The sequence below is a fragment of the Ciona robusta genome, chromosome 3, assembly GCF_009617815.1.
Source record: "Ciona robusta chromosome 3, ASM961781v2".
Classification (NCBI taxonomy): domain Eukaryota; kingdom Metazoa; phylum Chordata; class Ascidiacea; order Phlebobranchia; family Cionidae; genus Ciona; species Ciona robusta.
The window spans coordinates 4,784,346-4,806,329 of NC_143237.1; the positions used below are offsets into that span (position 1 = coordinate 4,784,346).

At 34.1% G+C, this 21,984-nt stretch overlaps 2 protein-coding genes across 15 annotated transcripts; both read right to left on the minus strand.

Moving 5' to 3' along the window:
- Positions 1–611: 611 nt before the first annotated feature.
- Positions 612–5,707, minus strand: LOC149738368 (uncharacterized). The gene is made up of 5 exons (XM_089875300.1): positions 4,172–5,707; positions 3,956–4,080; positions 2,056–2,222; positions 1,851–2,004; positions 612–1,777 (listed from the first exon to the last, which is right to left on the minus strand). The coding sequence occupies exons 1-5, from the start codon at positions 4,225–4,227 to the stop codon at positions 984–986; spliced, it is 1,296 nt and encodes a 431-aa protein (XP_089731426.1). The 5' UTR covers positions 4,228–5,707; the 3' UTR covers positions 612–983.
- Positions 5,708–6,592: 885 nt separating this feature from the next.
- LOC149738369 (kinesin heavy chain-like) lies at positions 6,593–21,925 on the minus strand. Of its 14 annotated transcripts, none has more exons than XM_089875287.1 (29): positions 21,709–21,925; positions 21,468–21,569; positions 20,738–20,825; positions 19,360–19,433; positions 18,993–19,146; positions 18,444–18,587; positions 17,525–17,649; positions 17,023–17,127; positions 16,450–16,598; positions 16,204–16,352; positions 15,375–15,395; positions 15,156–15,262; positions 14,892–14,990; positions 14,431–14,559; positions 13,951–14,097; positions 13,513–13,653; positions 12,591–12,785; positions 12,055–12,219; positions 11,567–11,706; positions 11,153–11,297; positions 9,898–9,987; positions 9,299–9,406; positions 8,793–8,929; positions 8,338–8,435; positions 8,179–8,269; positions 7,856–7,947; positions 7,415–7,428; positions 7,231–7,245; positions 6,593–6,821 (listed from the first exon to the last, which is right to left on the minus strand). In XM_089875287.1, exons 1-29 carry the CDS (start codon positions 21,748–21,750, stop codon positions 6,801–6,803), a joined length of 3,087 nt encoding a protein of 1,028 aa, XP_089731413.1. In that variant the 5' UTR covers positions 21,751–21,925; the 3' UTR covers positions 6,593–6,800. The 14 variants fall into 14 exon arrangements, with proteins under 14 accessions (XP_089731413.1, XP_089731415.1, XP_089731418.1 ...); XM_089875289.1 differs by having other exon boundaries at positions 6,593–6,830; XM_089875292.1 differs by lacking the exon at positions 7,415–7,428 and having other exon boundaries at positions 6,593–6,830.
- Between the last annotated feature and the right edge of the window lie 59 nt (positions 21,926–21,984).

Here is a 21,984-nt window from a genome sequence, read left to right on the forward strand (position 1 = left end):
AAAAATACTTTGCTTATTAAAATTGGTCCAATATAGGCGGAGATATTCGTCCTCAAACAGTGATCTCTAGCGCTGTCTTTTTTTTACTACGAGCTCCGTGATTGTGACGTAAGAACGTACTAGTCACGTGACTGATTCATTCGTAAAAGCGAAACCTGCGTTCTTTTTGTGCTTTTTTGCGTTTTTTTTGTTCTCTCGTTTTTCGCTGAAAACACTGCCTCTCGCCTTTCTGAATGAGAGCGGCCACACTTCAACAATTTTGTGACGTGTTTGTCACGTGGGTAGTACACTTCTCAATTTTTTTCGCCACGCAACTTTCAAATCATTTTTTTGAATTTCAGGGTGTTTGAGCTGGAATATCTTTGGTTATACAGAACCGATTAAAACAAGTAAGGTGTCGTTGGAATTAGAAAAACACACTCTATCGATTAAAGCGAAGTACATTTGGGGTGTGTTTAGGCCCTTTAATATGCAACCCTCGTGTGACCTGTCGCGGGGCGACCTAGGACACGCCCCTCATAGACCGTTACATTTATACTATTCTTTCCCTTTTACATGTTATTTTGACTATTTAGGATATTTGCTAATTTAGACTAAATTATACTTTAGGTGTCGTTAAAGAACGATTCTTATTATAATTTGTTACAACTTTACGTTTACAATAACATCAAGTTACACCACGTATACTGCACAACGAAAGTAAGTTATAAACAGGAAAATAAACGTGCTGAAAGATCGAGTTATTTTCTCCACGAAAACCATTAATTACCGCAGACCAACGTCTCCGGATCAGTGACGCGCACTATAACTGTAACCAACAAAGTTTATATCTGGTGCAGAACATTTACCAATATAAAAAGAGACATATTTGTTGTTATACTGCAATGAGAGCTGCTGCTTAACTTGATAAACTTAGTTTAGTAAACGCAACACGAAAGGGCAATAAACGAATAATAAAAACACCAACATTGTTATATACACAACTAAAATGTGGTTTCGTATTTTGCCCAAGGTCCATTTGTCTTGCTGTTGCTGGCAACCCACTTCGTTGGAATAAGCGAATCCGGCGGACCCTTATGCGCATGGCGGTGTACCATCTTGTAACGAGTAATATCACCATGTACCTTTGGGTTAAACAATTTCGACGATTTCCCTTTTTCTTTGTTACTGCGAAAGATTGTTGGCCTTCTCAAATCAGCTTCGGGTTTATAGAGCGACGACCGAAGCCGAGCCTTGCTTGCCGAGTCTTCCACAGCAAAGTTTAGGTTGGTGAAAGGTTGATGTCGACCCATTTGCAAACTCCGATTAAAGGAATAAGACACACCCGGTGATTCGAGGTGTGGAGCTGAGTTCCGTGTTGGTTCCGACACTGCCCTGACCAACTTCTGCAGAGTTTCAGGTTTGATTGTGCAATTCACAACTGACTGTCCACGTGTTTTGTTGTTTGACATTTTATCATGAAATGGCCGGCCCTCGTGCTCGTCCCACCTTGTGGAGCCGGACAAACTGCTCTCGTTCATAGATCGAGTTCCGTAAAACGAAGATGACCCACGTGATGCTGTGGGGCATGAAGAACCGCCATCGAATGAATTTAGTTCAGAAATGGCGCCAGATCTAACAGAAGTTGATGTAGATTTGCAGCTACTCTGACTTTCAGACCGAGAACTCGCTCTCTTTTTCTGTCGTGATGACGTTGTAGAGTATTTGCTCTCATATCGCTTAAGCCTTTCTGATTTACGCAGTTGACCGTCCGTTGTATTGCTTCGTAAAGAAGTCACTGGGTATCAAATATTATATGTAAATGAAGTAAATATATATTCGAATGGTCAAAAAGTTAAGGGCTGACTTACATGGTTCATTTTCTGGGATGGAATCTAATGTAGCTCGTGAACCATCCGATACTGTTAGTCTTCGTTTTCTGTCTCTTCGTGAAACCGAAATACTTAATTTATTTGAAGTTTCGCGTTTCAAGGGTGGCAACGTAACGTTAGATTCACTTTTGGCCTGTATTCATGGTACTTAATATAAATCAGTTAAAGTTGGCATTTAATTTACCTCAGATGTCGCACGTGTTGGGTGGTGAGAACTTTTTAAATTCTTTAAACTTCCTACAGTAGTTTGCCTTTCCTGTGCCTTTTTATTAGCGTGTGGTGCATTCTTTCCTATTCCCCAACTTTGTTTTAGAAACAGCAGGTTCCACGCAAATTCTTTCTGATGTGGGTCTACAACAAAGCTGTTATGTTGAGCGGGAGAATTTATAAACCCAACGCAAAACTTGTAATCTTATTGTTGGATGCTGTTTATTCGCTACAACAATGGTTGCGAAGTATTCGCTACAAAATGGTTTTATATTTGCGTGTACAATTTTTATATATAACAGTGGGAAAAGATGGAACACTTAAGCACATATTGCTCAATATTTTCAAATTCAAAATATAGGCCCCGTTTTGTGTAATACCACGAATTAGTACTATTTTACATTTATTAATTGACAACAATCTAAAAAATATATTAAAAATCACACGGGGAGTTATTTAGCAATTTGCACAACAGGTGTAATTTTACTGTGTCGAAAACACAGTGTAGAACGGTACAGTTCAAAATCCTTGTTAATTTTGATTATAAGTGAACTTGTTAATAGGAATACACGTAAATACCACGAAATAATATTGTACGCATTGAAAATCTAGTTTAAACATTTTATCTCTTGCCCTCCCCTATTTTTCTCTTGTACGGGGGCAAAGCGGCGCGCCTACCTGTAACCCAGAGGTATTGAATTCAAGGATCGTCGCTGCTACCATCGGGGGTGTATATGTCTTTGGCAAGACACTTAACGGCAATCGCTCCAACTTAGTGGTCACTAATAGGTTGTCCAAATTATCAGCCACACATAAAAATGTAAAAAAACTCTAAAAAAATAATTACTCACAAAGTAACATACAAGGTAACTCGTAAGCTGGCACGAGGTGTCTGAAGATCCGTGTTATAATGACTGTCATTTTCCGGTCGCGCGAGGATAAAGTAAGTTACATTCATTCATTGCTACAGTTTTTAACATATAGTAGTGTGGGGGAAGATGGGACAACTTTTCATCCTATTTTCCTGTTCCATTTAGTAGTAAAAAAAGAACATTCAAAAAAATATAAAACCGTATGTCTACAACTCTCATAACGTGCTGTTAATTATTTAAAACACGATCAGGATATATGGATATTATGTGCTAAAGATGTCCCGCCTTCCCCCATTCTACTATACTTGTTATTGTATGAAAACTAATATTGTGTGAACGACAACGGGCACTGTTCAAACATATATCCTTCGCCTATAGACTTGTGTTAACAGAAAATTGCTAACAAGTATTAATAAAGTTTACATTTTTGCTACAAATTGGGTATTGCTACGCTGTTTTTTGGCACAAGCCACTTCTTATAAATTATCACCAATTGCAAATGATTAAACTTCGAATATATTTTCCACATATTATTTTGTTATTATATATCAGTATATCATGTTTGAAGCACCCTGAGATATAAACTATTGAATTAAAAACAAACCTTTTAAAATTAGGCAATGCAAACGTACAAAACTACAGTATAGGGGGGGAGATGGGACACCAAATTAAAATATTTTATATTAACACTATTCTGCAACTTGTAGTTAACCTACCGAAACTAACAGGCTGTGCTAGTTTCTTTGTCATGTAAACATTACATATATAACTTTTAAACGATATTATTTGTTGTTTTTATCCCAAATTAAAGTCTTATTAACTCCTGTCTATTTTCCTCATGTTTATATTTCTTTTTTTTTCAATTCGTGATATTATTGTCAAAATAATCTTTAACATCATTATTTTTTTGATTATCATTAAATAGAGGTCCGTAAATAAAAAATTAAAAAAAGTCTTGTCTGACAAAGTGTCCCATTTTCTCCATCCTACTATAATTAACGTTACATGAATTTCCCAAGCCGCCGCCGGTTGTGTCTGTGTGTGAAAGATAGTGCTTGTCGTATGAAACTGTCCGAGTCCTAGCTGGAAAATCCGAAGGCCCTTTACCACTTTTCACATTTGAGGAATACCTAGATTTCAAAGGTGGTAACAATAGATTGGAAACAGAATTTCCAAATAGGGTGATTATATCACGTTTTTTACTTAAAGAAATATACTTACCGAGTTGCTGTTTCTGACGAACTTAAACCTTCGGACAACGGTCGTACATGAACCATAATTAAAAAAAAGACAATGCTTAGTAATTTTTAGGAAAAGTAAGAATACTATGCTACTATATTAAACTGCACTGTAAAATTTACTGTTAAAGGAAAGATGCTAAACTTTGCAACACAATAGGGCGAAACACTTATTGCACTTAATAATAAATCTTTTCATTAAACGGTGTTTACAAATCGTTCAGATCGGTTGTTCGGCGCCGCTGTAATAACAATATTGAAAATAATCTAACTTTTAAATCTATGCGCTCCAAAACTCTTCGAGCTATAAAGTTAACTGATTTAATATTCAAAGAAAACATTTACACATTAAGTCGGTAGTACAGACCAAATTAGGAAACGCGACCTTGCCCAAGACCACAAATCATGACACTGAAGCAAAAAATTATTTATATTTAATTTTTATATATTAAATATTGATCCTTTCCTTTGGCTAAACTGTCGCTGGTGAAGGTCTATTGTACATAAAGTTGACATCGTGTTGACATGTCGAAAACAAAAGTCTTACAAGAAAAGGGCGGTATTTAAAGCTGGTGCTTTATACAGTGGTATCTCCATTGTTTAAGGAAACGCCAAGCCATTCTCGTCGGATGAGGTCGATCACGAAAGCTTTAGATAACTTTTAGATTACCCTTATAAAGAAAGCGTAAGAGCGACCTGTGGTCTGTAATTACAGTTCACCGAATAGAGAGAACTTTTAACCCTTTCTCTTGACAGCATTCGTTTTCACTAACGCCTCCTCATCTCCCTTTCAAACCGAAGGAGTGGCTGCTTTAATTGCAGACGTGTTTTAAAACAACACACATCTATTGGAATTGGACGGTAAGCTTTTATCACAAAACTGAATCCCATTCTTCAGCGTGGGTTACTTTGGAAACAGAGGCTACTGAATCAAATGAGTCGTTTAATTACACTTTTGTTAGAACCTTTAATTGGGTTAGCGGATTAATTTACGGAAGGATGAATCGTGCTGAACAATATATAAATGAGAGCTTATTAAAAAAGCACGCACAGTGTTTGCGTCACGGAATGTTAATAAAATAAATACAACGCTGTTGAATCTGACTAAGCTGACTTGTAAGGCGGGCTATTAATTAGATCTGTGGACCAGAGATAACTCATTACCCTTAGGTGGAGCTTTATAAAACTCCACCCAAATTGCCCTTTCGTGAAAAGGTGTATATTTGCTATGTGTAAGCATACTCTACAACTCAAAAGCTGGTCGCAGTATTTTTATGTATACGCCATGTTTATAGTTTTGTAGCATACAGTAGGAGGGGGAAAATGGGACAACTTTCATTTTATGTTCTCGTTGCATGTGGTAGCTAACGAAGAAAATTTAAAGAATTATAAAATCGTATCCCACGACTTCTACAGACCGTTGTTAATTGTTTAAAACACGATCAGGATATTTGGATATTATGTGCTAAAGGTGTCCCATCTTCCCCCACCCTCTGTATATGAGTTGGGAGACATTTTTGCCAGGTGCACAGTAATACTAATTACCCCTTTGAATTAAAACTGTGATTATAAAGAACCTCACACTCATACTTAGACCACCACGTTACTATATGAGACTCTATTTATACGAACTATTTGCAGTTACTATCGGTGAAACAAAACCGGACATTCAACAAATTTATTCTATAGTATACATAACTAGCGCTGCCCAATGTAACAAAGCAGCAAAATTTACGAAATATTCACGACACACAAAACCAGCCAACCAATCGAATACCGGTATCTACATCATAGGTAATACTCACATAATCAGTCAGTCATGCATTCGAAACACAATTACCACAAATTATCTTCATGCGACTACAAACAACGCAGTGACAATACGGACTTCACCGACCCACTCGTGCCGGGGTTACGAAACTTTGATCACCGCGATTATTGCACGAGAATACATTGATGCCAATGTTCGGTAATATCATGGGGATGTTATGTACAGCATATTTCATGGTATAGTAAACGTAACGTACCGGAGGTTCGGGAGTGAAGAAACATAGTTCAAGAAAATAATCGGCAACACGACCGGGTATGGGGTGCGGAGCAATGACGTGCATAAGCATTAACGTATTGTGATTATACAGTGTTAAATATACACTCACTTTAAGTCGCTACCAGCTATACACTTGCAACAAGTACGTGTGGTCGCATCACACGTTGGTTAGATTACCTATTAATTAAATATGTTAATTAGTTGCACGTCGTTTTGTAACACTTTGATATTGTAGGCTTCAACATTTGCATGCTACGTGTACAGCACCAGCACATGTTGCTACATCACAAACAGAAGAATCCAAACCATGCTGCATTCAGCGAGGAAATAAATAAGCTTGGAACTTCTCAATTGCGATTTGTTTTGTACGGACCACAAGTAAGTGCTACCACACCAACCCTTATATAAAGGGGGAAAATAAATGAAATAATTCGCAGTAAATTCCAAGATTGCTGAACATTTTCTAATAAGTTGAAGACTGCCCATCATGAGTTGTAACCATATCGTTGGTGAGGAGGTTTCTGTTGAGTTGCAAGTTGTTGTTGACGAAGTTTTTTCATCTCCATTACTTCAGTGGATGTGAATCCTGTTAAGACTAAAGTAAGAAATGTTGGCTTTGGAAATTTTAACACAGAACCTGTGCATATCAAGATTTACGGAATTATATAAACTGTATGATTGTGTGTGTGATGGTTACATGTTAGTCTATATAATAGTGTTGTTTATGAAACAGTCTGTGTTTAAAAAATCAATTGAATTTACTTAGTTAACGCTTATCAAAAAAACTTTTTTTTTAATTGACTGTTAAATAATTAAAGGATAAAATCAAAAACTTTGCAAGTAAAAAATTATAGTAAATATGTTTAAAGGAAAAATAAGAAAATTTGTGTTTTTACCAAACTACTGGGTGATTCCTGGTTACAGACAGACACAACAAATCAAAAGAAAAGTAAAACACACAAATCACTAAAAAGAATAAGAAACACAAATAATACCTTTCTATTCCCAAGCTAATGTTTGCATTAAAAAAGTTTATTAAGATGAAATGTGAAATAAAATTATGTTTAGATCATATGTTAATTAAGAAACAAATTAACCACAAAGATTAATTGCTTATTATTCTAATTTGTGATTTTAGTCATTGTGAGAAAAATTTAGTAATTTTTTCTCAAAGATTACCTGCGCTGTTGTAGCTGGAAAAAATAAATAAAGTAAATAAAAACGAAAATTCCACCATCTTACCATGGTTGTTGGTCACACCATAATATCTAAGTATGAGCTTGTTATAAAAAGTTGATACACAAAAAAATCTTACCAATTTTGAGTCTTTCGACAAATTAATTTATTTGCTTCTAAAACAAATTGCACAAATTTGATCTATATTATGTTTTATTGGTGTGGTTTTTCTGTTAGTTCCCATATTTTCCTTGTTTTAATCATACAATCCTTAATGTTGTTAAATAGATATATAAAATTAAGTAATATCACTTAAATGGTAGCTCTGGTTACAATGTACATACGTTTGGATAGAAATTTACTACGAAGAAAAAAATATATCATGCCTTTTCTGTAACGATTGCAGTTTTAACAAAAAAGTTTGCATTAACATTGAATGCTTACCTCCTACAGCCGTTGGTGGAGATTGGATTCCTTTCTTTGTAGAAGAATCAACGTCACCTTCATCATAACGTTGTGTGGTAGGAGTGCGATTTCTGTTTTATTTGAAATTGATTTAGGAAAATTATTTTGCACATAGTAATAATGTTGTGTTACTTCTGCTACCAGCCATAATGTAAATTAATCTTTAGCGACTTATCTGGTATAAAATCAATATTTTATTTCAGAAGTTTTGTCTTACATTGTAATAAAATGACAATTTCAATGTTTTTACTTTAAGCGATAAGTTATATGTAAAACAGACAACAAGTATTTTCCATTGTTACCTGCCACCTCCACGAATAGATATAACAGGTTGTCCACCACCTCTGATGGTCGATCCATGCGTTGAATTCTGTCCAGGTCGGATCGGTTTTGCTAGAAATGAAAGTATTTGAAGTTATCTTCATAAAATTCTAATTTGAATAAATCAAAACCAAAGTTACCGATCTGTGCAGAATGTCCTCGTCTTGTCATATTCTTTGCTCTAACAGCTTCCTTGATTCTATCCACCTCATGTTGATACCTAGAGTTGTTATGCATGCTATGAATTAACAGAATAATAATAAAGCATAAATTCTTTGTTTTATTCTTGTTTGTTTTAGTCCTTGAATGGTTTATTCTCGCTTGGTTGGGAAACAACAGTCAATATAACACAAGTGTTTATACACCTCGTGCCAGCTTATAAGTTAGTAGTTACCATGTATGTTACTTTGTACTTTGTGGGTGATAAAGTAACATAAGCTGGCTTGAGGTATTCAACAGTGATAACGACTGTCGTTTTCCAGCTACCCAAGGATAAGTAAGTTACATTCAATTCAATACAAACGCAATGTGTTCAGCTAAAAAATTAATGCAAAACGGCCAAAACATCAAGTTAGAGGGTTAAATAATTCATCACCTCTTCCGATCCCTCATAGCTCCTTCCTTCGCCTCACGAAGAGCCGTCTCGAGCGCTTTGACGCGCTCCGCTGTCGCGCGAAGTCGCTTCTCTAATTTGGGAAGTTCACAGCGAAGATCAGCATTATCACGAACCAACTGTGGGAAAGATTGAATGAATGTAACTTAATTATCTTTGCAAGGCAGGGCAGCTTTACGAGTTACAACATGGGTGAATGAATAAATGTAACTTGCTTTAACCTTGCATGACTGAAAAATGACAGTCGTTATAACACAGGTGTTTTGTTTCATATATCTCGTTCCACCTTACCAGTTACCATGTATGTTACTTTGTAAGCGATTACTTTTGGGGGATTTTTCTATATATTAGATACTAACATTGCCGCATCCGATTTAGGTTGCCTTCATTAGGTTTACTCATTACTGCTTTTTTCGTGAAAGCAGCTGATTTAGGATTCTGTTGGGCCGGCAGCAGTTTATATAATCTGATATGATATTCTTACAAACCTGCTTGTGGACTTTCGTAAGTTGGTCCAGGTTCCCTTCAAGAAAGGATATTTTCTGTTTCTGTACAACGGAACCACCCAAGTCATCCACCTCATCACCACCAAGTTGCTGTGACAACAAACATAATATTAACAGATGTTACTTCTTCATCAATACAAGGAGACAATATTGACAATAACAACATATGTGAACGTAGACACCAAACTCGAGGTTGCAGGCTTACCTAACCTGGGATATTTTGCATTGTGAGCAATTTAAAAAGTTTGGCGTCTATGTAGAAGTACAATTAAAAGATAATTTAAATGAAAGAAAGAATATGACAAGACACAATTTACGACATAAATTGCAGGATTTGTACTAAAATATTACCCTAAGCATCGTCCAAGCAAGTGAGGCTAAACAAAGGAAACATCAATGTATGATTATTAGTATGTTACAATTTTATTTTTAAAAATGATTTTCAAAATGTTATTGACTATAAATATGAAATTCTTAAAAACATTTCAAAGATATAAAATTTATCAAGAAAAGCTGAGAGACATTACAAGAAGATTTTAACACAAACCCTGCAGATATACAATGTTGAAGATATAACTCACCTTCTTTACTTTTGCATTAAGATCTCTCACAAAAAGTTTACGAAGATTGTGTAATGTTTGTAGTTCTTTACTAACAGTCTCCTCAAGTCCCTATGAACATGGGATGAATAATTAAGATTTTTATGCGGCACAATTTTAAATGTTGTGTGAATACATTCACATGTTTTTATTTACTTTGACATACAATTATAAAATTAAAATATACATAGAGTATAGAGATCTATATTTTCATTGTATATGTAATAGAGGTCGACCGATATATCGGTTCACCGATATTATCGGCCGATATTTACGTTCCACCGATAATCGGTATCGGTAAAAAAGCGCCGATATTTCACCGATATATTAATAGTTCGTGCGAAGCGACGTGCGTCCTACTTGACCTTTACGTGTGTTCGTAGTTTAACGTCCACGTGCCTCGTACTTTAGCCTTCACGTGCGTGCTAGTTTAACGTCCACGTGCGTCATAGTTTGACCTTTACGTGCGTCGTATTTATGCGTGGTAGTTTGACCTTTACGTGCGTCGGAGTTTGACCTTTACGTGCGTCGTAGTTTGACCTTTACGTGCGTCGTAGTTTGACCTTTACGTGCGTCGTAGTTTGACCTTTACGTGCGTCGTAGTTTGACCTTTACGTGCGTCGTAGTTTGACCTTTACGTGCGTCGTAGTTTGACCTTTACGTGCGTTGGAGTTTGACCTTTACGTGCGTCGTAGTTTTGACCTTTACGTGCGTCGTAGTTTGACCTTTACGTGCGTCGTAGTTTAACGTCCACGTGTGTCATAGTTTAACGTCCACGTGCGTTGTAGTTTAGCGTTCATGTGCGTCCTAGTTTCATACAAAAGCAACACCTTCCTAAGAACATGCATGTTTCCTAAAAACATGTAGACCAACCAATTTTTCTCTATAACTTGCAATATCTTGAATACAGGCATTACTTTTGATTAAAACTGATCATTTCACATGTTTCGCTATAGTGACAAATATCGGTATCGGTATCGGTAAAAGCTAAAAATATCGGTATCGGTGGAAAAAAGTGATATCGGTCGGTCTCTAATATGTAATCTACACATGCTAATTATGAGCTGTAGTGCTTTTTTGCCAATTTAATATTTAGTTCAGAAATTCCAATATTGTAACTATCAGCAATAAAACCAATAATAAAACTGCCAATAGTATGATCCACAACTCTGCATGAGAAATAAACTTTAAAATTAGATTAACTAAATAAAGCATGAAAAAAAAACAAAGCATTCACCTTCAAGTCCTGTCTTGCTTGTTCTCTTCTATCAAACTTTGAATGAAGATCTTTCAGTTTTAATTCCTTATCTCGTTCCTCTTTCTTTAACTTTTCGTAATCAGACTGAAGTTTCTCATTTTCCAAAAACAACTTTTGATGGTTGCTGTAAACAACATAGTTAACATGTATAGTAGCTCATCCATATTAATAGGTGATATATATTTTTTTTGAGAAAAAATAACAAAAGCTATTTTACGTTGGCACCAAACCACAATATAGTAATTCATTTTCTGAATGTTAGATTATAACTCTTTACTGTTTTGGTTTTATTTCCGATTTTATCAAACCGAATCAGTGTAAATATATTTGAGCGCAAAACTTAAAAATGGGGGTGTGAGTGTAGTTCAAAATAAAATGCACATCATGACTTACTCTTTCAGAGCTTCAATCATCTTCATCTTTTCTTCCACTTCATCCCGAAGTCGCGATACCTGCATGTGATGCGAGTCACGATGACTTTCAAGCTCTTGCTCCAGGGAATGTTTTAGCTCCTCTGCATTCTTCTGATGATCCTAAAGTTAGTTCTCATGAGTTGAAGCAACTTTTCCACTTTCAAATTAAACCAGTTTCTTTTCAGTAACAGACAGTTTATTTCAGTAACACCTTTAACTTGTTTAGTAAGATTTGCAGTATGGGGTAATTAAGCTTTACTTAATACAATTGTAAAACAACAGCAAAATGGGTCCTCAGCTTTTTCACAAGGGTCCACAACAATCTTATTTAAACAGAAAACCATATAAATTACTGATTACACAAACATATTATTTATAAAAATTGCTTCAACTGAATTTAATGCATGAACTTAATAAAATATTTCAATTGAAATATCTTACACATGAATATTGAACCACAAATCTTACCATGGATTCTTTCTCTTTGTCTTCTAGAGCTATTACTCTCATTTGCTCCCGTGATCGGAGTTGAGCCATATCCTCATTCAGTTTATCAACTGATTCTTCCAATGTCCTCTTCTTGTTTTCAACATCCTTCATATACTCGATGAGTGATTTCATCTTCGCTTCATGCTAGTATAAAGAACATTTTATTTTAAAAAGAATAAATGTTACGATATTGCCAGCATAGATTCTTAGGCTGCCAATCATTTAAGTTTTTTTTTAAGTTTCATTTTAATTTGTTACAATCTAGGTTTTAAAGTGTCCTGCCATGGAGCAGCGGCGTTTTGAAAAAAAAAAATTTTTTAACGTGTTTTGACTAAAATCTAGCTTTGGTTATCACCATGTTTTATACCATACCCACACTTAAGCCGGAATGCAAAATTTTATTTTAAACTTGGTTTTCTTATCTGTATAGGTTATCTAATACAATAACTAAGATTTCCACAAAACACATTCGCAGTGAAACATATCAATCTTGACATTTCATTATCGATCCTCACCTGTGAGATGAGGAGACGGGAGTTTGAGAGCTCCTGTTCACTTTCTTCCAACTTCTTGTTATTATCCTCCTGTTGCGTCTGCAGTCCATGACACTTGGATGCGAGTTGTTTCACTTCCGATTTCATCCGCGACACATAGAGCCTCGTCATCGTGATCTCCTCCTCAAACTTCTCACCAATTGTTTCTGGGATTTGCTGCAAATAATCTTTTCTTTAACATTTCTGCTGTCTAACTATGGGTTGGAGCGATCAATGGCAGGAATTTCTAAACTGTTTTGATCAGTTTAAACATTTGGCTGCTTTGGTAAATAATCAGCACTCAAACTTGTTTGTCCTCCATATCTATCTTCTGTGGTGATTTAGAAAAAGAACTTACCATTTAACCCTTTGGGGATTTATATAATTTAATCTTAGTTTACCTATAGTTAGTAAAAAATTCAAGGTTAGTTTTGGTTGAAGGAAGACTGAATTGAATTATCTATCAATATCAATATATACCAATTGAAAGGAGTATCACAGAATTTAAAACTTTGCAGTTATTTATACTTCAATAGTATGGTTGGTTTCTACTAAAAATCAAATCTCTTTTCTGATACAACTGGTAACATTAACTTTGTTATATAATTGTAAACAAAGTAAAATATCGAGTTTCCACCCTCGCTGGTTTAACCAGTTAGTGACTCATCACAAATAAAGTCTACTGATGGATATTAAATTTCAAAATAAGGAAAAGTTTGGTTTAACTACTGACTTACTGTATTAAACCATAGAGATGGAGCGTAAACATTAATAGGAATAAGTATACAACAATAACAATATCATCATCATTGTCACAGCACAAGTTTCTACAGTCACTTATACAGGTATACAGTGAACTCCCATTAAATAAGAAACTTAAAATGCTGAATAATTAATATCCCACCTGTTCCTTGTTGTTGATAGCTGTTCCTATTTCACCAAGATCCTTCAACATTGATGTCATTAGATCACTAACACGTCGTTTGTGAAGATCTCCAACATCTTTCAAGTGAGCAACCTCCATCTCAAGTGCATTCAGCGATTTCTACAATAATAATAGTATTTGTTGTTGTGTTATTTTTGCCGGTGACGGACAAAATGTTTTTTGCGAAGATCATGTTAAAAAACATTTCACTGCTACAGTAAGACTTTTTCTGGGTGACAATTTATTGAATTGTTTTTAATAAAATCCACCTTAATTTAACAAGAAAAAAGTTACTGACAAACTAAGCCATATAAAACTTGTGACAAATACTACCATACATGAGTTATAGAAATGCTTTAAACATGAACCACATTTAGGATTTGCATTGGTTAAATAATTTTTTAAGCAGAAACTTACAGTTTTCTCACTTAATTCTTCAGATACTTGGTTGAGTTCTTTATGTTTGTCTTCAGCTATTTGCACTTTACGATCATAGTTTAATGCAAGTTCTTCCAAAGCTTGTAAGACGTCTTGTACTTCCTCCTTAGCAGCTTCATTATCCGTCTAATTAAAAACAAACACAGTGACAGGGATGATGTCATAAAAAATCCACAACTCTAGAATTCTTTCCCCAAAGCGAAGTTTTTAACCAAAAAGTGATTGCATTTAAATGGCAAAAAACATCTGGGAAACAAGTTGCTTGCAAAGAATAATGGAGTTTAGTGATTTTATATTCTACTTTTCAGCTGCCAACATTATTTCATTAGATATTAATATAATATATATATATATATTTGAAAAACCAAACAATATAATATACTAAAAAAGTAATTGACTGGTTCCAAAGAATTGATAAAAAGTGATGTAATTAATATATAATACAACCAAAAACTTTACCTGAAGTCTGGTCATCTCTTCCTGGAGGTTTTCGTAATCGATCCGATGTTGTGTGATAATGTCTTCCTGCTCAGTCATCTGTTGCTTCACTCGTTCCAACATCTGTGAAGTCTGATTGATCTCCTCATCCTGTAAGAAGATTCAGTTACATCAGTAGACTCTTCTTACCATGATAGTAGTATATAGTATACTACTAAAGTTAAAATGTGGTGGGTTGGTGTGCCATGTAACAGTACAGAGGTTTTATGCGTGGAGTCCAGGAAATATTTTTTCCCTTGACTGGGGCTTAGATAGGCTGCGAAAATTTTCAATATTCAGCAATAATGCGAAAAAAAGTTTTTGCATGTGTTTACAAAAAGATTGACCATGTCAGACCCTAAAAGGTTCATGAACCCCTGGTGTTTATAACTACAGTATATGATTATGCTTGGTACAATGCATACAAATGCAAAATGTCCAACCTTATCATCAAGCATCTTGTACAAGTTCTGTCTCTCATCATCAAGTGAATCTGTTGTAGCTGATGTTACAAGTGAATCATTGGATTGAACGGTTGCAATCTATAAAAATATCGCAACATCAGTGTTTGACGAAGTTTTTTAATTCAGTAATATTGTCACAAAAGGCATGTATTTTGTTCCAAAAAGTCAAAATGATAACTCATACACAAACAGATGTACACACCAGTTTTATGTAAACAATAAATATGATGACCTCCATGTTACCTGTGCATTGGTTATAAGTGTAACTGGTGCAGTGTGATTGTCCACTATGGGTGCTAGAGAAGCACGGTCCTTTGTGTTGACTCGCTCTTCAATAGGAACAGTATCTCCTGCAACAAGTGTTTGTATTGTTAATTTGCTTACCTACAAGTATAAACATAGTTTATGGTAACTAATCGTGCACCACCAGGCATGCTTACACTAACAACACAAACAACTTACTTATCTCATTGCAATTCTCATCTTATGCGAGCAAAATAAAAATAAAGAAGCAATAAGTCAAATTAAAGTACAATTCTAAAAGGGTTCAAAACCAGTTTTACAGAGATCTTGTCAGGTTGTATGAAACAATATGGAACATGGTCGAGACGCTTTTTTAACTGTTTTATTTTAAGTAAATATTAACTTTTGCACATGCAAATATGCCACAGTTAAAATGTTCACAAAGGAAGTGAAAATATTTGTTTTCAATTTAATCAAACAGTTTCTTGTTGTAGAGCTTCCTATACGCACTGATAACTCACTCCAACTGAACAAGTAGTGATAATAGTTTAATCAGAGTAAAGGTAAGAATAATAAGAATTAAACTCCAATATATCCTACTATATTAAAGCACTGGTTTACAACCTTTTTTATGGGGAAACTGATAATTTTTTTTAAATGTTTATGGCGGATAACAGAAGATTGTGATGAATATAATAAATGTTTGTAAACTCTAATCAGCTTTGGCTCTCATTGCTAAATACAATAAAAGATTGTGACGTAGGCAATATTTATTTAACAACAAAATGTGTTTCATTTAGATATTAACCAGGTGGAAAGAAAGATTCCTGGCGAGCCATTTTACAGTACAACTATAATCATTACATACAGCAACTTTGTTTAACATTATGATTACAGATATCTGTTTTATTCAGAATAGTCCTATGCGAATGGCCCTGAATATTTTTTTAAACATTAACTGATCCCCAGTTTAAAAGGTTAAAAACAGTTATTAAAAAGTGTACTATGCAAATAGATAGTTTAGAAATGAAAATCCAACACAACTCACCACTTCTCCACCTGGAAAGTTCCTTTTCAAGATGAGCGACAGTATTAATAAGCTGTTTGTTACGATCTCGTTCTTTTTCAAATTTCTTCCTCCATTGCTCGGCAGTTAATTCCACATTAGCTTGCACGGAGTTCTTAATCGTCTTTGCTCTAAAAAAAACAGTAACACATAATTTTTTTTAATTGACAAAAATATGTTCCAAATACAGAATGCCAACATTATAATTATTAAGTAAGAGAGACCCACCTCACACCAAACAAAAGTGTGGATTTAGTTTCTGGTTCATTGTAGCTCGCTGGTGAGCAACAGATAAATATCGTAGTTCGACAATTTCCACCCAAGCTGTCTTGTAATATCCGCGTCATTTTACTATCCCGATAGGGAATGTGGGTTTTCTGAAAAAAAAAAGAATCTTAAAAACCACAGACAAGTGAAACAATTTTATGATTTGAATCATATAGAGTGTAGTTAGACACCCACACAGTAACCATTATATATTTATACTTATATCTACTATCTAGGAATGGTTACAACTAATTATAAACCAAATTCTGCGACTGATTATGGCCGGTCACATGTTAAACAGTTGGTAATTCAAATGGAAGAAAAATATTTGTTTTTTTTTAAACTATGTTAAAAACAGAAGCTCAGGTGTTCTGTAAAACTTTCATTAATTAAAAATAACTTAGAACCTACTTTCGGCCTTAGTAAACTACTTTGTTTTAAATTGCCAATTAAGCAAACAGATCTATAGATTCAAAGTAAGCAGTAAAGTGACCCTATGAACTAAAACAATGTGATATTTATGACAAATCTTACCGTTCCATCTGCAAGGGCAGATATCACATTACCAAGAGATGATAAAGATTTGTTGATGTTCATTGCTTCGTGTAATACTGTTCCTTCAGCTCCTGTTTTACCAACCTGCGAACGTATTCAGTAATATAACTTGGTTTGTATAAACATTTTAAAACAGTGTAATTCAGCAAATATTAATTTGTCATTTACTTTGAAAGCTAGAAAGCGGTATGCATTTATATTATTCTTTTATTTAACCTTTGATTTAATTTTTTTTAATTAAAACCATGAATAAAGTAAATAAATGCAATGAAATCACTCAATATTTTGTGAATTCTGTATAATTCATTCTAACACAAAGAAACAACCCAAAACAACATTATTAATACAAAATTGACCAGCTTTAAATTCATTAAACGTATTAAAGTAAGAAATGTATCTAAAAAGACTAACAATGTGAAAAAGTAAATTGTACAAAAACATCACTACACCTAATGAAATCTCCATACTTAATATTAGTCACCTTTTCACTTCCAGCAAGATCAACCAAGTAAAGTTTGCCGGTAAGTTTAGTTTCCGTCATTGTGTTTTCTTGCTTTACATTAATGAGGAAAATACTGTGGCTTCGTGAACTATGTTCGTTCATGTCTGGGTAAAATTAATGTTGGAACATTTTCTGATATTTATAAACTTTCTGGACACTGTTACAAAGTTGTGATGGGGGGGAAATCCTTATGCGTTTTATTATTACACATTTTGTCAAACAGAAATGGTTGCTTACTGGAAGCAGAAGAATCAATTTACATTACAGAAATATTGTGTAAAAACATTTTAAAGACAATATACAAAACTAAATGTCCTCTGGTACATTAAAGCAGTAACAGTTGGTTTACTAATGCAAATTTAGTGCATAAGCTGCTGCATTAGAATATTGATCACAACAAACTGCATATCCCTTATGGGCAAGAAAATCAATACAACTGTTAATGAACATAATCAACCATAGAATGCTAAATATGTTCAAATTAAACTCAAACTTTCAAATATCAACACTCCAGTAATGTTTAGTAAAACTGTTTATATATGATATCTGATGTGACGTACTTATAAAACCAATCAAATCACTCAGGTGTTAGCTGTTGTGATTATTAAATTTAAAAATTAAACCACAAACCAGAAAATAAATTTATGTACTATTATACTGGAAACAATAATAAACTTAGTAAAGTATTATTAAATGCTATGTTACCCAGAATCCATGACATTGCAAATAATATAAATATTATGTTAGTAAATAAATATTAACTCTGCAACAATAAGTTGGTATTATGCAATTCAAAACTCAAACAAATTACATAAGCAAGACTGCTAGAGTAATAAGGTGGAATACGATGGAATGTATAATATGACAAAATAGCAGGCCCGAGCAGGCCAAAACTTACTTGTAACAGCAACATGTCGATTAGATTTTCCTTCATCTATTGTTTCCATTACTTCCTCAGGTGATGCAACAAATCGCTCTGTGCATCCCTTCACATATGGAACACGATTCTTATCTTCGTGGACTGAGAGATTAGTCTTTGAAACTACAATAAAACACTGTGGTTATTAAAACATATAAACAATACACGGATAAACAAGAACTCTGAAACTGACCAATAACGAGACAATGTTTAGCTGTATAGCTCACAAAACGTTTTGCAATAAATTTGTGTTTTATGTTTACACAAGAACAGCAGTTTAAAATCCATATACTGGCTGGCTGGCTGGTAGCAACAAAAGCATTAATATAAATAAATTGTTTTGAGGTTAATTGTGGGGTGCTGTAATTCCGAAAGTATAATCTTGAAAATAGAAAACAGAATTCAAAATTAAATGGTCAATAAAGTCGGATAGCCTAGTTATACAAAATTGCTAGAAATTCAAAAAAATTATAATATGTATGGAAACTCAATCTTTTGCAACAAAAATAAACAAAGAAAATTTCCCACCATCAAGTAAATCTTTCACTTTGTCAAGATAAATTTCAAAGTAAGATATTTTAATGTGAAACTCAAGATTCTCATCCATGGTGTAGATGTGGTTGAAAATATCATCAATGATACGTGGAATGATGCCTCGCAGATTGTCATCATGTAATACTCCCTATTGTGGCAACAATAAGTCCAACTAACTATTTCTTACTTTTGGTTCATTATGAAAAAAATTTGTAATTGTAAAAGAAAGTTACTTCTAAAACTTTTATTGAGAAAAACAATTTTATTAAGACATGACGCTTTTTTTCTGGTATAAACAAACACAATGTTTATGTAACATTTGTGGGCGAAATAAAAAGCACAACAATTAGTATTTGTGCACCTCCATTGTGTGAGTTTTCCCACTTGAAGTTTGGCCGTATGCAAATATGGTTCCATTATAGCCTTCCAATACATCTAGAAGAAAAAATACATTTATTCATAAATTATTCAAGTTCACTCTGCCGTCACTCCCAGTATAATATAATCAACTAATATAATAAATAAATCCTCTACACACATAAACCAACACACAAGGACATAAACTTACTTTACTTTGCAAACAAATTAAACAAAATATTGGCCAAATTCACCTATAAAATTGGTTAAACTTGACTTTATGTGCCGAAGAACACCATACAAAAGTTAAACAATCAAGTATCAGAACAATACAAAATTTGTATTAAAAAATTCAACAGAACATTCAAAAATATTCTACAGTTTTTATAATATTGTTAAAATGTTAAGTCCAATACGGTAAAAAAAAACTCCGAAAATGAATGATTTATAAGCATCAGGTAGAAATCCATCTCCCAGTCTTACTCTATTGATTGTGACCATGAATTATTTAGGTGGAGCACATGAGGAGGCAACTACCCATATTGATCTGCTTTAGAGGGGAACAGGAATTTTGTCTCAATACAATGTATTTACCCATTGCAAACATTACCAACCTAACAGACTACACATAAGTACACATATATCACAAGCATGTGATCTGTAAAGATTTTTGAAAAGTGATTAACAAAATGTAAAGTATATTCTGATAAACAATGCTGGGTTTAGAAAGACAATATAACCAAGTAGCATTCTAAAATACTGGCCCAAATAGTGTCTAGAATCCAGAAATCAATAGAAAGTTAATTAATTGACATCAGTGGTTATACAGTGTACATAAATTCATTACAATCTTGCTTAAAGATTAACATTACTGCTTCCTATATGTTATCTACTGTGGAAATTGCATAGATTGAACAGGCTACTCCACTCTAACTATTTAAATATACATTCATACAACAGTGTACTTAAGTACCAAGACCCAACTGTACAATCATTGTAAAGATGAAAAACATAAGTGGTTTGTCTACCTTGACAAAATCAAATACACTTACTCCATAAATGACTCGTTACACACTCAGTATTATTAGTAAATCATAATGATGTTTATAATATTTATGTAATCATGGTTTTAATTAAAAACTACAGGATACAAATTGCACGATGAGCTGTTTACCAAATGTTATTACCTAACTAGAAGTTATAAGTAAGTTTGTAAACAATTGATCACTACCTGTAACAGTTTGCATCATATGAATATAATACCTGATAGATGGTGGATTATATGGTGTAATATTGGAGATAAATAATGGCCTACACACAAGCCGCATCATAACACTAGCACACCTATATAAAATACAATCTTGTCTAACGTTACACCACACCTTTAACAATGGGCCTTGCTCCAGCCACATAAACTTGTTCCTGTGTTGATGAAGGGCCAAATACTCGATCAAATGTGTACATTTTTGACTAAAATAAAACTTAAATATTATATATATATATATATATTTACTTTTTTTAGATGCTTGGGCCCATACACCAAATTTCTTTTACGTCCAACATGTTGTTACATTGGTTTAAATTAAACTATATATGAAAGACTTTTAGCTTTTGGTTTATTAGTTTTATTTAGGTTAGTTTAATGACATAGCTGATAACTGTAATGGCACAGATGTGATAAAAAATTCAGGGAAAAACTACCTTGTCACAATATATTTATGAATGAATGTAATTTACTTATGTAATTTACTAGCGTGGCCAGAAAAGGACAGTTATTATAACACAGGTGTTAATACACGTCGTGCCAACTTACGAGTTACCATGTATGTTATTTTGTAGGGGATTATTTTGGTAGGATATTTTGTATTATTTAAGTATGGCTGGTAATTCAGACAAGCCATTATTGACCACTGGGTTGGAGCAATTGCCGTTAATTGTCTTGCCCAAGAACCCTTACGCCCACAATAGAAGCAGCGACGAGCCTCGAACCATTACCTTTTGGTTACAGGCAGGCGCACTAACCACTTTGCCACAGCACCGGACAAATTTAGGCGGTGATTCAATTTAAAACACAAAGGTCATTTTGAAACAAACCCTACAGTTTTAACTCACTGGTCTTCCAAAAGTTACTTTATCCTCAGCAGATATTTTTGGAAGAAATTCATCCCCTCTTTCTTTTTCAGATGAATTTAGGGGGCGGAACCTGCACATCACCTGTATAAGAGAAACACAACATTGGGGTTAAACATATCGTACAATTTTCTGTGGACATACTGTTTTGAAACTAAATCAAATATATCCGGAACAATTAATTAGTGGTGTTAGTTTTACGCCTTGTTTTGCTTAGCGGTACCTTAATACTGCATTCGGCTGCGGCATCTTCTTTGTTCGCCATCTTATACTACCTGCAGAAACACTTTCGCTTGACTGTATGATAAATATTTTAAACTAAAATCCAGTAAACAGTGTTTCTTCTTAAATGTCCATGTTATTATGGAAGAAACCACCAACAACATAAATTCAGCCGTTCACCGAACTACTTCTAAACACAAGAGAGCACGTCTTTGATAAAGGGCCACGAAAACTAACCACGATGTCATTTACGGGAAAGAGATCATAGGTACCAAAA

Excerpts from the sequence above, each read along its gene's own strand:
- LOC149738369 (XM_089875279.1), bottom strand. The coding sequence starts at position 21,750 with ATGGCGAACAAAGAAGATGCCGCAGCCGAATGCAGTATTAAG. Across the intron at positions 20,826-21,467 it reads AAGTAACTTTTGGAAGACCA|TCAAAAATGTACACATTTGA; the intron begins GTGAGTTAAAAC and ends GTTTTATTTTAG. Across the intron at positions 19,434-20,737 it reads AGCAAGGCCCATTGTTAAAG|ATGTATTGGAAGGCTATAAT; the intron begins GTGTGGTGTAAC and ends TTTTTCTTCTAG.
- LOC149738368 (XM_089875300.1), bottom strand. The coding sequence starts at position 4,227 with ATGGTTCATGTACGACCGTTGTCCGAAGGTTTAAGTTCGTCAGAAACA. Across the intron at positions 2,005-2,055 it reads CAACACGTGCGACATCTGAG|GCCAAAAGTGAATCTAACGT; the intron begins GTAAATTAAATG and ends CCATGAATACAG. Across the intron at positions 1,778-1,850 it reads CATCCCAGAAAATGAACCAT|TGACTTCTTTACGAAGCAAT; the intron begins GTAAGTCAGCCC and ends TTTGATACCCAG.